Source organism: Balearica regulorum, chromosome 6 (genome assembly GCF_011004875.1).
Source record: "Balearica regulorum gibbericeps isolate bBalReg1 chromosome 6, bBalReg1.pri, whole genome shotgun sequence".
Taxonomy (NCBI): domain Eukaryota; kingdom Metazoa; phylum Chordata; class Aves; order Gruiformes; family Gruidae; genus Balearica; species Balearica regulorum.
Window position 1 is genome coordinate 43,251,854 of NC_046189.1, and position 16,338 is coordinate 43,268,191.

At 37.4% G+C, this 16,338-nt stretch overlaps 1 protein-coding gene across 13 annotated transcripts in view; it reads left to right on the forward strand.

The window, feature by feature from the left end:
* TANC1 (tetratricopeptide repeat, ankyrin repeat and coiled-coil containing 1) overlaps positions 1-15,939 on the forward strand; it is a 94,856-nt gene extending 78,917 nt beyond the window's left edge. For all 13 annotated transcript variants that reach the window (XM_075757441.1, XM_075757450.1, XM_075757445.1 and 10 more), the window contains 9 exons: positions 1,040-1,118; positions 4,773-4,906; positions 5,427-5,550; positions 5,672-5,847; positions 7,793-7,925; positions 8,802-8,893; positions 11,103-11,249; positions 12,787-12,887; positions 13,772-15,939. In XM_075757441.1, coding sequence (XP_075613556.1) covers positions 1,040-1,118; positions 4,773-4,906; positions 5,427-5,550; positions 5,672-5,847; positions 7,793-7,925; positions 8,802-8,893; positions 11,103-11,249; positions 12,787-12,887; positions 13,772-15,143 — 2,358 coding nt within the window. In that variant the 3' untranslated portion in view covers positions 15,144-15,939. The remainder of the gene's footprint in view (positions 1-1,039; positions 1,119-4,772; positions 4,907-5,426; positions 5,551-5,671; positions 5,848-7,792; positions 7,926-8,801; positions 8,894-11,102; positions 11,250-12,786; positions 12,888-13,771) is intronic.
* The last annotated feature ends 399 nt before the right edge of the window (positions 15,940-16,338 follow it).

The following is a 16,338-nucleotide window of genomic DNA, read 5'->3' on the forward strand; positions in this document are numbered from 1 at the left end:
TATAAAAGTTCTTGTTTGCTATCCACCGATTAAATGAAAGCAGTCAGCTCCTGAATATCAGCAAAATAGATCACATTAATTATAAATACTTACTCTTATCCTAAAATGTTCATCTTTCTCTATTTTTAGGACAATAAGAAGCATAATTCTTAGCTAGAAAAAAAGACCTGTGCTTCATTAATTTTAAATAAATTATATTCTAGCATTTTGAATTTTAGGATTTTCCATACATTGTATACAGTACTTCTCATACAGCTTGAAAATACCCATATACTTTCTCCTTTCCTACCTTTGCTTTTTCCCATAGCATCCAAAACTTTTGTTAGTGTGATTCTACTCCCTTACCTGCTTGCTGCAGTCTCAGTGACCACATCCCCCATTAGAAAATCTGTTTAAAATAGCCATTAGAAGAGGTTTTAATTTAATAATATTTTGTAACCACCTGCTAGTAAAGCATGGATATCCTTAATAAAATAAAAACCCAGCAAAACTAAATTTATATCTCAAGTTTAAAGATTAGCATTTAGCAATGTATGCTTAAACCATTCTGTCAAGAAATTTTGAAAAACAGCTAAGATGTAAACAATGTGAAAGGAAAGAGATAAGAATCACCATTTTTTAAGATGTATGCAAATAGTCTCTTTTTTCCCTTTGTTTTAGACAATATGGAATATCTTTGCTGAACTGAGATGCTTTATTTTTATTTTTAGCATTGTTTGTCTTGATTATTCTGGTATACGTAGGTCACGCAGGAGCTCATTAAATCATAATCACACCAAGCACCCTGAACCAATTAACAGAAGGGCACTGGGCTTTTTTCTAAACTGCTTTCAGTAACATTCGGTCATCTTCAAGTCATACTAAAAATCATAATGAACTTGCTTTAATGGATTGTGAGCAATATTAATTTTCTGTGATTCACATGCATTCAGAGAGAAACACTCTCACTTGTTTTAAAGCTTTTACCTCTTGCTATGTCTTGCAAGTAACAACTGACGTGTTTTGTGACTGACTACATCTCTGTAACTGTTTTTGGCAGGTGGTTTGTTACATCTTGACAATTGAAAAGGACCATGATATAAACATCAATGACACTGATACCTTGTGGGGAGAAACAGGTATTTCCTTCCTCATATTTTCCCTAATTAAAGTTGCTCATTCAAGAATTAAGAGGTTTTATTTTGATTTGAAAATTTAATTTTCTGTGATAAAAGTCATGGGAAAATGTGTTTTCATAATAAAACGCAATTTATAAGTATAGAGTTTTTAACTTGTTAAATCTACTCATGTATTGAAAAAAGAGTTATATCAAAATTACTGTAAATTACTGACTTTCTAATTAAATTGAAAATTGTGAAAATACAGTGCTTCAAGCTTCAGTGTAGAATTTCACAGGATTATCTGAGAGCTTTTTTTTTAATCATCTCATTTGTTTGCAGGAAATGCTAGGCAATTGCCTCATTTGTTCTAAGTAGGCAATGGATGAAAAGACATGCCTTTGTATGTATGGGAAGTGCCAATTGTTTTTAAAAGACAGACTGTAAACTGTGCAGTCTGTAGCTGAACGTCTTCCTGTTTTACCATATGAGTAGCATCTCAGTTTCATTTAAGCAGTTGAGAGTGCACAAGCAGGTGGGAAAACAGTCTCTCTCTTGATGGTTGTCAGTAGCCTCCTCACATACTGGAGTAGCAAATGTTCTTTATTCCTCTGCGTATACAGAACTCTTGTTGCAAATCCAGTGAATTCCAACAAACATACATCTGTTTCTAAATTAATTTTCCTTTAATATTTTCTTGTCACTGTTTTGTATTGAAATTCTTGCTTAATGTATTGGGAATCTTTACTCATTAAGTAAGTGCTTCCTTATGCAGTCCTAACTTCTGACGGAGGTGAGGGTCCAAGTCCAGAGAACTACAAGCAGTTCCCTGTGGCACTTCAGTGCTCTCTGAGCTAGAGTAGTAAGTTTGAGGCAAAAAAAACCATCTAGAGTGAGTCAAGATAGCCACAGGCTTACCATTACATGAAATACTACTCTTCAATTACTGAATGTAAAAAAAAAAAAAAAAAAAAAAAAAATTATGTGGAAAGGATGCTAATTTGTATGCTGCTGGAATTGTCAGTTTTGCACATGTAGGTAAACTTAAATTTGCATTGTACTGCATGGTTCTTTGCTGTCTGTTTTGTAAATGGGATCATGATATGGAACTGGATAGTGATAAAACTTACAAGTATGAAACGGATAGAGTGAGGAGCAGTGTGATTTGTGAGTGTCTGTTTTAAAAAGGGAAAATCTGTCGCACCTTGAAACAGTATAGAATAACCTTAAAGATCATTCCTTTTCATTTAGTAATATGTTCAGGAACAGCTTGTTTCTGTTCATATATTTGTACTGCTGTAATCTACTTGAATCCTAAATTGGTTCTGCTCATTGTGGAGGCTGTTTCAAGAGCGGTTTATATTGTCGTTCTTCAGAGGGAAAGGCAGCTAGAGGTCATCATTGCCATTCCCAGTATTTTAACACATTAATGTAGCTGAAGGCTATGTTCGTATGAAGTACAGGTTCGAGGCAAGTTAAATAACAAATTTAAGTGGAGCAGATGATAAAGTTACGTAACACATGAAATGAGAGGATGTGGGGGTGGGAGACTTTGAAGCCTGTTTACTAAATTTCTAGTTTACTCTTTTTCAAAATCCCCATTACTATGTCTTAGTTGAAAAAGACGATCTTAGGTTAAAAAACTTCTCTGAGATGTTTTTCCAGCCTCTTATGTTCTATACAGATTAGCTAATTTGGAGCATTACTTGCTGTGTAGTGAAAGTGTAGAAAATAGCATCATTTTGGCTGTTCTCCACTTTTGTAGAGTACCATTAGGCAGATCAGAGCTGATCCAACTATTCTACTCAAAAGGAATTCCTGAGCAGGGTTTAGTCCTGATGTTGTTTAAACTGACTGGAGGAATTGTTTAGTTTTCTCATACCTGGGTAAGGTATAGGGAGTTAGATTGTTGCTGTCATGTTAGTTACACCATGAGCTAAAATGCTGGTACTGACAGAAAAAAAAATTGAAGTTTTTGAAGAAGATAGTTTGTTTTGCCTTTTAATGTTGATATCTGTAACAGTTACTTTCCAGTTGTTCTGATCTAAACAGTTGATGTAATTGTAATATAGTGAAGTATCAATGAGTGAAGAGTGAATGGGTTAGATATTGTTGTTAAAAAAAAATAATGAATTTACTACTTCCTGCAGTGTTGTAATTTCATTTACTGTCGGCATCCATTGGAATTTTTAAAAATTCTACTTTATCATGTTTGAAAATGCTGAAAAATTATTAACAAGAAATTTACAATTTGACCCACTTCTTATTGGAAAATATACAGTTTAGGATTTAGAAAATGGAGGGACAAGTCCTTTGCTGATTCTTGCAGAAGTTAGCACATGAACCCAGTTTTTAAAGAGTGTTAACATTACTAAGGACACTTCAGCACAAACAACAAGAAAAAACGTTCTAATTTCAAGCTCCATTTAAAGCATACAATAAGTTGATGCAAGCGAAATGGAAGAGGGGAAAAAATCATGATGGGGAAAATATTTTATTTTCAAGCTTCAATGAGCGTCACAGTGAAAAGCAAGGAGTATAATAAGCTATAAGAGAAGGTGGCAAGTTGTTTGAATGTATAGCCTTACAGCAGCACTTCAGTGTTACGGTGCTGAGTAGAGTCACAAAACAGTAGTGCCGAATGTGTGAAAATCAGCTGCTTTCTCATAAGCCATATATTGTGAACATAGAGTGCAGTAATTTGTATCTTATAACTGTCTAAAATAGAGATCATATCAACGGTTTTATTATTGTGCTATCTGGACACTTTTGCTACTGTATTGTGTTGGACTGCTCCATTGCCAGTGTACGTAGGTATACAGGCAATTGCAATACTCTGGGGTTTTCAGCCGGGGCTGAAAAGGTGTCTTCTGATAGTATCTATCTGTTTAAAAGTCGCAAGGTTATTGTGTTTTAGATAGAGGCCAAGAGCACTTGCTCGTGACAACATACACTGTTCAGTTAAAAAAAAAAAAAAAAGTTAGGTGAACTAGAATGTTGATATGTCTTATATACTGGAAAACGTGCTGTAATCCCTTGAATTCTTAGAGCAAGGGTTAACACACAGGAATCAGAACTATTGGTTGATAACCTAATGTGGTGTTCACTATGAAAAACAGGGAATACAATTTTAACTAGTGCAGAATGAAGCTAAATTGTCCAAGATACAGACTTTCTGCAGAGATCTAAATATCTAATGTTTTGGTAATGCATCACTGCTACAGATCGAGTAAACAGTACTTCCTGAAACTTGAGTTACAGTCCCTTTGTTGAATCCCAGAACTGTTACCATCTTCACCTTTAGGAAGGGCCTGATGGAAAGAGATGAAGCTTTCTTGGTATGAAAAAAATGATTAATGAAAAAGGAACTAGAACTGCCTCAGGCTGGTAGATTTATCCAAAATTTTGATAAAGATTCCTTTTAACCTACAAGCTATGCACATGGTACAGTTGTTATCTTTGAGAATAATCTTTGTATTTACTGGAGAATGTCTGTGGTTTATTGACTTAACCTGATTCCAACTAATTCATTTGAGTCTGAAAATAGTTATGCAAATCTTACGGAGAAGCTGTGTTGAAAAAATTGGGGATTCAGTAACACTCACATAATGTGCATGTGTCAAAAGATGTGGTAAAACAGCTAAGAGATGAAGTCGATGAAAATGCTTTCTTTAGCCCTGACAGCTGCTGCAGGAAGAGGAAAACTGGAAGTCTGCGAATTACTTCTTGAACACGGAGCAGTTGTGACAAGAGCTAATAGGAGGGGGATTCTTCCGCTTCTCTGTGCAGTACGGCAGGGGCACTGGCAGGTCTGACACATCTTCATGCATTAAATGGATTCCTTTGGGAAGTGGTCCTTGATTCCTCCTATCTCTAGTCCTGTAATAAATTAGTGTGAATTTTCTAATACACATTTGCATCAACTTCAAGGAGATGTATTCAGAAGCTCACTTTTTTAAGCTATTTAAAGTGATACAAAGGATTCAAAAGTACATCAGCTACATGACAACCTTTGTTATAATATACTTGAAAAATAATACATAGGAGTTAAAGTATTTTATTTCCTAGACCAAGAACAGAGGCAATTTCAGATCCTTTATCCAGCCTCTGTATTAATGGAGAGAGAACCTTAGAGTCAGGAGCCTTCCTCATGCTGGCCACTCCTGTCAGGAGAAGGGCCTGCATTGCAAGCAGTTAAGACTTGAGTCACGTGAGATTTCTCAACAATTGCTATAAATCACACCTTAGTCCTCTTCTTTAAAAGTTCATGCTGTTATGGCTAAAATTTAAATCTGCCAATTTATTTTTAAATTGCTTTTTCTACTTCAGATTGCTAAACTTCTAGTGGGGCACGGGTCGGATGTGAATTTGAGCGACAAGCAAGGCCGAACTCCACTTATGGTGGCATCTTGTGAAGGACATTTGAGCACTGTGGAATTTCTGCTTTCTGAAGGTAGAAAATAAATAGCAGTTCAAGGCCACTCAGCAGTAGCAGAGACTGCATCTGTGTGTGTTAGGTAATTTTGCTTATTAAACAGGACATCTCCATAACAGAATTAATTTTCATTTCACAGGTGCAACTATTTCATCTCTGGACAAAGAAGGACTGACAGCTTTGAGCTGGGCATGTCTAAAAGGCCACAGGGAAGTGGTTCAGTATTTAGTTGAGAAAGGTGCAACAACTGATCAGACAGACAAAAATGGACGAACACCCCTAGACCTGGCAGCTTTTTATGGAGATGCTGATATTGTAAGTAGAGCCAACAGTAGAAAAACTAAACGTGTATTGAATTTTCATAATACAAAATAAAGCTTAGAAAAAATATCACCAACCAAAATAGAAAGAAAATTTGAGGAAGTAGCCAAGATGCTTACACTGCTAGCATCTTGACTGCAGTGCAAGTATTTACTCAGAAAAGCATTTTCTAGATAAGGTTTTAGTACTGAGGTAGTTGTGATAAAGTCCAGCATTATGCTGTTATGTTTTACAGCATGCTGTTCATCGTGAGTGTTTTAAATCTCAGTATAAAGTAACATTTAAAATTTCTGTGTTGGATAATCTGAAATTTTAAAAAAAAAAAAGTGCCTGTGGGACATGAAAGGAAAACACCTTTTTTCAGCCTCTGCAAACCCATCGAGGCAACCTGACAGGGTCCTAGTCAGTTGGGTGCTTTAGTGGAACAGAGACCCCAAATGAGAGATGTAGGAAGAAGAAGAATATTGCCAGAATAGATGAAATAGAGAAAGATTTTGCTTCTCCATCATAAGGCAGCATTACTTGTTTTTGATAGGTATCTTACATGCTTTGCCTGACAGGGAGAGAACTGTTAGAAATCCTTACGCTTTTCATGTGGCAAAGAAAGATGGCACTGAGCACCTCTCAGTGTTACTATCCAGTCTATATATGTAGAAATACAAGGCCTGAGGTGTAAATTCAGTTTCTCTACTTGTGCCACAGCTCATTTCAGAAATAGGACAAAAACTGAAGTTCTTTTTTCAGTTCTGTACCTTTCTGACATACTACCTTCTTCCTCCTTCCTCTATAATAAATGCTACAATGCAAGAATTGAAGGCATTTTAGGTGAAGTTTTTCTGGATCTGAAACAGACCGTGCCTTTAACTGAGGTCAAAAGTATGCAATAAGTGTAAAGTCTGTGATTTAGATTTTTTTAGGGTGACGGACAAAGGTGGAGTAATGCTAATTAAGAGATCACTGAGGAGGCCAGCAGCTTTGGGTCTTGGGGTCCTGTCAGTGGGAAGGATTGTTAATGCCACTTTCCATACTACATTACTGCCAGTCTCATTTGCGTAAGCAATGGTTACGTGAAGCAACTATTTCTTACATCAAACCTGCTATTGCTGTCATTTCCAGCAATTAGTATTGCTGATGGACAATTAGTAGAATTACTCCATTGCTCTGGATGCTTGGTGGAAGCTGATCGTGTCTGGCATACTTACTTTGCTTTCTTAAACTTTCTTATTTCCCCTTGCTGCATTTTACATTTGCTGCATTTATGTCAAACTCTACCATTAGACTGCTGTAATAAATGGTTAAGAAATGAATGAAATTACAAATGTGTTTTTCTTTGTACAGAGCAAGTGTTCCCTCAGCATCATAACTTGTGTTTACACTGTTAACTGGAATGGTTTAAATATCTCGCATTACACGATACTAGTCTATTTTCCGCTTATTGTATTGGTATAGCATTGTGTCCTATACTAGGAGCATATTCTGGTACTGCCCTTCCTGCGTGTTGTTGTAGTGTTACAGTATACTTGAAGCTGAAACCACAGGGCCTTCACTGCTGCTCTGTTTTCGTCTGAGCTTACTGCCCTTACAGTTGAGTTGCTGTGTCTGCATATTGGCATGCAGAGCATGAACGAAGGAGGGAACAAGCACAATGTGTTGGTCTTAGTGTTTGTCTGACACAGGTACTTCCAGGAATTTGGGTGTGGGTTTGGTTTATTTTTTTTTTTTAATTCCTTAACTGCAGCTTTTGGTACAGTTTGATGGTATTCCCGTGCTGTGTTGTCTTCCACGGATTCTGTTCAATGGATTTAAAATGGCTTTAGCGTACTCTGGAGTGTATACTCACTATACTTCAAGGAAGATTAGATGGTAGCTTAAATATTTCACTGCTCTGCCTCTCCTCCCAAAAATAAGGTTACAAGGCCCATCTCGTTTCTTTACACAGGTACAGTATTTGGTAGAGAAAGGAGCAACGATTGAGCACGTTGACCACAGTGGCATGCGGCCACTGGACAGAGCTATTGGATGTCGTAATACGTCAGTAGTAGTTATGCTACTGAGAAAAGGAGCTAAACTAGGTTAGTAAAACTATCCTATACTCAAGAGAAACAACTCTGCTCTGCTAGAATTACTGTCATTTCTGTAGATTAAATAAATAAATGCACACTAGGTTTCTGCAGGTTGTAAGGTTTGCTGATGCCCGCTCAAGAGAAATCAGTCTCTTTCTTTTAAAGGCAGACACTCAAGACTCACTTCAGAAGTGAGGAAATGCAAGTAATTTTATTCTGTTCCTTTCTTTGATGTATGTTGATGAGGAGGTCTGGAGGAGTCAGCCTTTACGTCATTACTCTATCATGATATACATAAATAAGAAAATGATGATTATGCTATTAGTGATAATTAATTCTTACACTATTAATGATTTAGATTAAGAAGTTTTACATTCAAATAACATTCTTTTAATAAATTATAGAATTGTACCTTTTTGCAAAAGCTGGCCAAAAAATTTATGTCCAAGTCATGTATTACCAGTAGGCAAGTAGATGGTGCAGATGTGTACATCATAATTACTGACTCTTTAGTACATTTAAATCATCATTTATTACTATTTGGGTACTCAGTATGATTAAATACGGATCCTTATTTAGGCCTGAACTTTACCATGGCTTTCATACTGTCCTATACTGGCTTTAGACCAGGGGTGAAATGAATCGGACCATTTAATATCTGGCTGCTATCTATGTGGGGTGACAGGGAGCAGGTATGGATATATAAGTATTTTAAATATATGTGCACTAAGAAAAGTAGTAGTAATAATAATAATTAACAACAATAATAATAGTTCCATGCAGGTGGATTATCTACAGAAGTAGCATTAGGCTTTCTGGTGTGAACAGAAATCAGAAACACACTTTCTTCCCTTTTGTCAGAGATCTTTAAAATTTAACTTGCAGGAAATGCAGCATGGGCAATGGCCACCTCAAAACCTGATATTCTCCTTATTCTACTGCAGAAACTGATGGAAGAAGGAAATATACTGTACAAAGTAGGTAGATTTTTTTTTTCTGATACCAGAACATAATAATTGGATTTCTGTCTGAGGGTAGATTAAAGTTCTTTATACCTCCTTTTCTGTTCAAACAAGATCAAAAGATCTTGAGAAGCCTGAGAAAGAATCATTGAAAACCCCTGTGTAAAATAAATAAAAGTTTAAAGATGGATAAGTACATATTCTTTCTGTTGAGCAAGTCGCTCTGTGAACATTTGTAGCAGACAGTTGCTTCTTAAAAGCAGCTCCAAAATGTAAGGTGCTCGTTTGAAAGTGCCTTGTTGAATTAAGTGACATTCAGGCATATCCTTTCCTTCCGGATAATGTTCTTTTGTGTGCTATTTAAATATACAATGAGGAAAGTGACAGCTCTTTTGATACATTCTTTTTACTAGTGGCAATATATTTCTCAGAAGAGAGACTGACATTCTTCCTGTGAACTGTGTGATACACCTGCATTATTTCACTAGTGCTGAATGGCTTACATAAGCATCATTCAAAGTCTGGTCTAGCTACAAGACTTGTAATTTGTACGAGGGTTTTTTTTATAAGGGCCCTCAAATGTCTGCCACGTTATCTCTGATCTTTTGTTCTATATCAAATGGCTTTGTGTAGTACAGAAGAGAAACCCTTGAGACTTTGCTGTCATGAGTCAAGGTGGATCTGCTAAGATTCTTCCAAATTCTGTATAGGAGTCTTATGAATACATCTGGATAATTTATCAAGTTTATTGATCCCAAAATGGGTTTAGAGCTTTATGTCCAAGCAGGTACCTTTAAGCATGGGACATCTTTCAACCTAAAGGATAACAGATGTTATGCTACAAAGGCAGCTCTGTCATCCCTGGGAAGCCTCTCCCACGTCACACTTCTCTAGTGGTGGGTTGAATGCGACTCCCTGGTTGCTTAGGGAGAAGGTGCCACTGTGTCACCAGCACCAATTCATTTTCCTCAGATTCTCCTTAAGTTGCCTGGACTCTTGAAACCACAGAGTAACACAGCAGGACTTGGTACTAATACGTTTTACAATTTGTTACAAGCAGTTGAATTCCCTGCTGGTATCTATTTTTAGAGTGCTTAATTTTATTATAGTAATTTGAATGGACTTGCTAGACCTATGGTATGTCATTCAGCTTATTAAACTTTTTCAAATATACTTTGATTTATTTATTTGCCAAAGTGTTTTAAATGGATGGCTATTTTGCAGTTTAACACTCATTTGAGCATGCTTACTGTATGCAATAACTACTTTTCAGCTTTCCAGCTGAACAAAATAAGATAAACCTTAAATATTTTCCTTGCCAGTTTCAACAGTAAATTTTGACCCCAAGCGTTAAGATGAATTAAATAATAAAAAGCACCCAGTGTTTATGAAAATACATGAACTTGTAAAATAATAAAGAGAAAAGTTTCTTCATCTATCAGCTAAAAGATTTGCTTTTCTTACCATACTAGGAGGATTTCAGTGGTTTTAGCAAAACTGTCTCAGATTCTCAGTTTATCGTGGAGATGTTCTCCAAGCATCTTTTGGACAATCTGAATATTTCCAGTGCAAGGGTGGATCATTCGGGTAGTCCTGCGGGACAGGTTAGCTCCCTTATTCAACCTCCGTTAAGCAGTAGGAGGGTCATCTTTGACTACTTTAAATTCATACACTCAGTCACCCAGCTAGTCATGACAGAGACACCTCAGTGGATCTGGCAGTAGCTGGACTGCTCCAGCTCCGTCTCCTGTCCAGCCCCTTCCATTGCCAGAGCTTCTTCTGCAGAATCGCCACCTGATTAAGGGTACACCATTCCCAATTAAGGATATGCTCTACTAGAAGCATCTAGGCCTTAGAGTTTTGATCAACTACATCATCATATATTTGACTGCTCTGTTTAAAAAAATAAATGATGAATTATACAAACATGATTTTTTCTGGTACAAGTAATACATATTAATGCAAATATTATCCTGGTGAAATACCATTAAAAGCATGAATTTAGAAAGAAACACAAACTTCAGTTAATATGCCAGTTCTCTCATTGTGGTTGTGCGTAAGTGTAATTCATACTGTATATGTTTGTTTTTTTTTTTAAATGTGGCTCTGTGCTTTCTACTTAAAGAGCACGTGTTGGTAGATGTCAAATACAAATGTGCTTTTTTTTCAACAGTTTTGCAATATTAAGAGTTTTTGAAAAGCCTCTTGTTCCCTAAATTTGTAGAAAGGTAAGATGAAGGAAGCAGCGCAGCGCTATCAGTATGCCTTGAGGAAGTTTCCAAGGGAAGGATTTGGAGAAGAAATGAAAGCATTCAATGAGCTGAGAGTTTCGTTATACTTAAACTTATCACGATGTCGCCGAAAAACAAATGTAAGCTCTTAATCTGTTGCTTCTCTGGCAGTGGCAGTCTCAGATTTCTATTCTACTGTGTTACTGAGTTTGTGCTTGGACATTTATTTTTGCTATTTTAGAATCTTTTTCACCATATCCTGATTTTTGGGCTCTGTTGGGCCAACAAATGGGGACTGGTCATAAGATGAGGGTATGTTGCTGTCAGGGATCTATTACAGCTATTCTTATGTAATCCAGTTATTTTGGAATGATGAACTGCTGGATGGTTTTGGTACTTTTAAAAGACTCAATGGAAAATGCCACCACTACCCTTTGTTAATCATACAGCATAACCTGCTACTATGGCTGTATTGTATGTGCTGGTTGTTTCTTTATACCCTTACCAGTGATCGGATGGCTGGTAAGAACCTGGATGACCATCGGAGTAAAAACTTCTGATTTTCAGAAGATACCTTACATTGTTCCTTCTTTTCAAACAGTAACTTCTTAATTCCCTAGTCATCCAAGTTGTTCTTGGCATCCGCTCCAATTTGAAGAATTTCCAAACATAGGTGTCCAGGACTTTACATAGGCAGTTCTGCTGCTGCTTTGCACAGCAGTACTAATCCTTTTCTTTCTGTGCTAGAACTACCTCTCCTAATGCCTTCCTACATGAGATTGGCTTTTTCAGTTGCGTCAAGCTAACAGCAGAAAGTGGCTCTGCGACCAACTAGTGCATGTGTGTGTGTGTTTCTCATCGAATCCCACTAATAACTCTGATTCACACTTTGCTAATCCAGAAGTGCATCACCTTACATCTAGAGCTCAAGTTAATCACATTACTCTGCTCTTCAATGATATCAGGGCGTTTTTCTTGGTGTTAACACTTCCCAACCTCCTGCACCATCATGCTCGGTATAATTCAGTATCCTGAACCACCCTGTGCTGTGCATGGCTGTGACAAAAATTAGACTTGGTTCTGCCTTCATCTTCTCCATAGCCATCTTTGCCCCATTTCAATCTTGCTTTGTTCATTCCAGTCTGTAGTTTAACCAACAATTTACTAAACCCTTACTCTGTGTTCTTGTTAAACAAGGACCAAATACATTACATCTAGTGGAATTCTCTAAAAATTTAACATACCTTTTGAAACAAAGCTCTGGAGTAGTCCAACCCATTTCCAGATTTCTCGTGGTTTTCTCTATATTCCTAGGTCTTTCACTGGCCTTTTTTCAAAACACATTCTGGTACCTTGCTATCTGGGCATTTATCCTGTTAAACGTGCAGTCTCTTCTAGCATTTTAACATCTCTGGGATGAAAATAACCACATCTTATCTATATTAATGTTGCTTTTAAGCTACATTGGAGTCAGTTTCCCTTAGACATGAGAGACAGTCAGCAAGTGAGATCTGTTCTTGGTCTTTCAGAAAATATCTGCTCTTGCTAACTGATAAAGGTGACTTTCTATACTGCATAAGCTATCTGCACTTTTGAAGCAGTACCATGAATAAAGAGCATGCAGCTTTCTCTCACTGTCAAGATATAATGAGTACATTTGTTTGTTTAAATTATTAGGACTTTGGTTTGGCTGAAGAGTTTGCTACCAAAGCATTGGATCTGAAACCCAAGTCTTACGAAGCCTATTATGCTAGAGCAAGAGCCAAGAGGAACAGCAGGTACTGTTTGACTTTGTGCATCTGACTGCATAGATGTTTTTTACCTTCCTAACACTTTCAATAACTCTTTTTCTTTTCCACTAGTTGTGTCTGGAATTTGCAATTTATTTTCTTTGTGCACTTTCCATCTCTATTAGGTCTCCGTATCAGTTAAAGCCAACCAGCCCCAAAAAGCAATATTGAATACTCATGTAGGTAATTATTAGACAGTCCAGAAAATAACAAATTGATATGAAGAGGGATTAAGTGTAAGAGTGAATGGGACTGCTACTCCACGTGACTCAGCACAATGTTGTCAGCTCTGTGCCACCAAACTCCAGCGCTGCATTATTTATTACCAAGAATAGCTGGCTGCTTTTACAGGACAGGGTATGCTGAATCATTAGCAGTTCAAGATAAAAACAAGGGGGGAGAGAAGGAACCATCTCTTTATAGTTTGGTATTTTTCCAGCTTAGTGATGTAGTTGAAGTGCAGGAAGTGCCTTTTTGATTCACCATGTCTGTTCTAAGCAGAACAATAAATGGTCATGAAGCAGAATTCAGCAAGTTACCTACTCTGAAGATAACAGTAACGGGCTTCTGAGACAAAGTGTCACTTCCTAGTGTTATCAGCAGACTTCTGCTCCCTTCCTGAAAAAGCTGTTATGATAAAAGGGCTGGGTTTAGGGCTGGGTCTGCACTTTCACCATAGGAAAGAATTTCCTGAGTTAGAGAACATCCAGTTCTTGTATTGCCACCACACACAGCTGGAGATGACAAATCAGAATATTTCTTTAAAAGTGATGGAGGTGGATTAGTTAGCAGGCAATGCTGAGACTGAGATTTGCCCCGAGTTTTTATTTAGTGGGGTTTTTTTGTTTTTTTCTTTTTTTTCCCCTAAACAGAAAGCTACTTGCTGCTCTTGCTGACTTACGTGAAGCTACACAGCTGTGTCCTAGCAATCAAGAGATAAAACGTCTCCTGGCTCGAGTAGAAGAGGAATGCAAACAGTTCCAAAGAATACAGCAACAGAAGCACCAGTCTCCACAGCTACTACAGCAAATTAACAACTCTGATAATGAGGAGGAGGGCATTATACAAGGTGTGAATGATAATTTTAATCTGCAAGACAGGGAGGATGAACTGCCACACCCTGATGAATCTGTTTGCTCTCCACAAAGGCTGCAACATTCCTTAGCTGCTACTTCATACAGCAGGACCCTTCAGGAAGGTGTTCCGCAGAAAGCTAGATCTGTGTCCCCTCAAAGCAGATCAGGCAATAAATATCTGAGAGAGCCAGGCTTGATCATGCAGCCAACAAAGCAGGCACAGATTGTAAAAACTAATCAGCACCTGAGCTCCATCCAACCTGGAGCAAAAATGGGAAGCAGTCAGTGTAATGCAAAGACACAATCCTATTTTCAACATCTTCCCCAAAGTCCCGTGCTAGTCCGGCACTCTAAAATTCAGCATTTGGATGGGACAACCACGTTATCATCTGGAAGTGTTTCTACAGGTCCTACTTCTGAACTGTACAATGAGAAGTTGATGTCCAGCTCGTGTTCCCATTCACAGCATAATGAGAATCTCTCTTCTCATTCTTCTGCAAGTAAGTCTAAAACCACTGACAGGTTAACAGCCCCTACTCAAATGAATTTCAGTGAAGCAAGGCAGCAAACTCCTGTAACCAGTGGTGTCTCTTCTAGTTCTCCATCCAGTAGTATGATTCTTGCCAGCTCAACCAGCAGCTTAACTTCAGCCAGTAGTTTCTCAGATAGTATTAAGGGGCTAGGCCCCGACGTTCGACTCAAGGAGAACAACGTTAATCAAGTTCAGGGTACTACGGCTGAACACAGACCTCGCAATACCCCGTTTATGGGAATCATGGATAAGACTGCAAGGTTTCAGCAGCAAAATTCCCAATCCAGTCGTACTTGGCACACTCAGGCATCAGATGGATTACCAACAAATGTTGCTTCTGGGGGCATTCAGTCCTCAAATTTTGAGCAGTTCTCAGTCAAACACTACCAAACTAGAATTGCCTCTACTGGTGCTGCCCCAGGAGATAGCAACCAGAATGGTATGCAAGCTAAAGAACGCGAGGAGCCAAAGTGCCAAATATCTACCCACTGTCAAGACAACCGAGCACTTAAACAAGCTTCGCATTTCTACCCAGATGCTATAGCAAACCAGCAGTCTCACATCAATAAGGAAGGCCATCTAAGTCATGTCACATCTACAAAGCCAAAGCGATCATTCATTGAATCAAATGTATAATTATTACTTTACTTTGTATATTTACAGCATTGTAAAACTTAGCTCATGACATCATAGGTTATTACTTCTATACAAAATACTGATTGGCTGGTCACTTGTGAATTTGAGTAAGCAGTCCATGTTGGTCAGTACTTAATGGGATACAACCACTTTAAACTGTTCCTACCATCACAGGCCAGTTACAGTAACTGGAATAGCAACTCAGTGTAGAAGGAGTCAATTGGGATCATCAATCCACCAAACTAGGACCTCAAGCAGAGAAATCCTTTCCATTGTGTTTTGCCTTTAAATAACACTTTCCTTTTATGTAGGGCTTTCATCTTGGCTTTTGGTTATGTTACATCTCACCACTTACATAATAATTGTGCCTCTATAATGCTTAAGTAAGTGCTTACTTTCTCAAAACAGTGTTAAGAAAGATATCTGCTGCATAATACTCAGATCTGTATATGTATGCGTCTTTTTTTTAAATCAAAGATAGTATTTTATCACTTTTCTAGTGGGATCTAATTTGGGTTGCATGATGTACATTTAGGAAGCATAAATAATTTGTGTATGAATAAACTGTAAGCAGCCATGTTTTGACATGTAAATATAACTATTTTTAGTAACTAGAAGAAATCAAGTAAAATAAACAGCGACATTTGCATGTGCATTGAAAGGCTTTGACCATATTGGTTATTGCACTGAAGAACACAATATTATGGCATATTAACAATAATCGCACTTTATATAGTTTATCTAATCACCTTTGGGTGCTATCTTAAAGCAAAATCATTTATTATTTGTGAAAAAAGGTACAGCAATGAAATGTTTAGTAAGTGTTTTTAATGGGAAACCCAAGAAATTGATGGAGTGAAGATGAAAGTTTGAGGAAAAGTGTATGTGCAGTTGTATGACAGGACAAAGTGATGTTTTTTTGGGAGGAACTAAGGTTTTACATTGGCAAGAACGTTTGGAAATAAACAGATGTAGTGACATTCCTATGAGTGCAATCAGGCTGGAGTGGTCAACTTTACATAGCGACTTGTCACTTCTTGGTTGTATACAGTGTTTTATGTACATTGTAAACAGTCGTACCCATTTTTACAAATTCTCTTTGAGTTTGCATCATTATGCTTCAGCTTATTTATTGTTTACTGTTTCTTTGATATTTTGTACAAGTCCTATATTAGTCTTGTCCTGTAGTTCTATT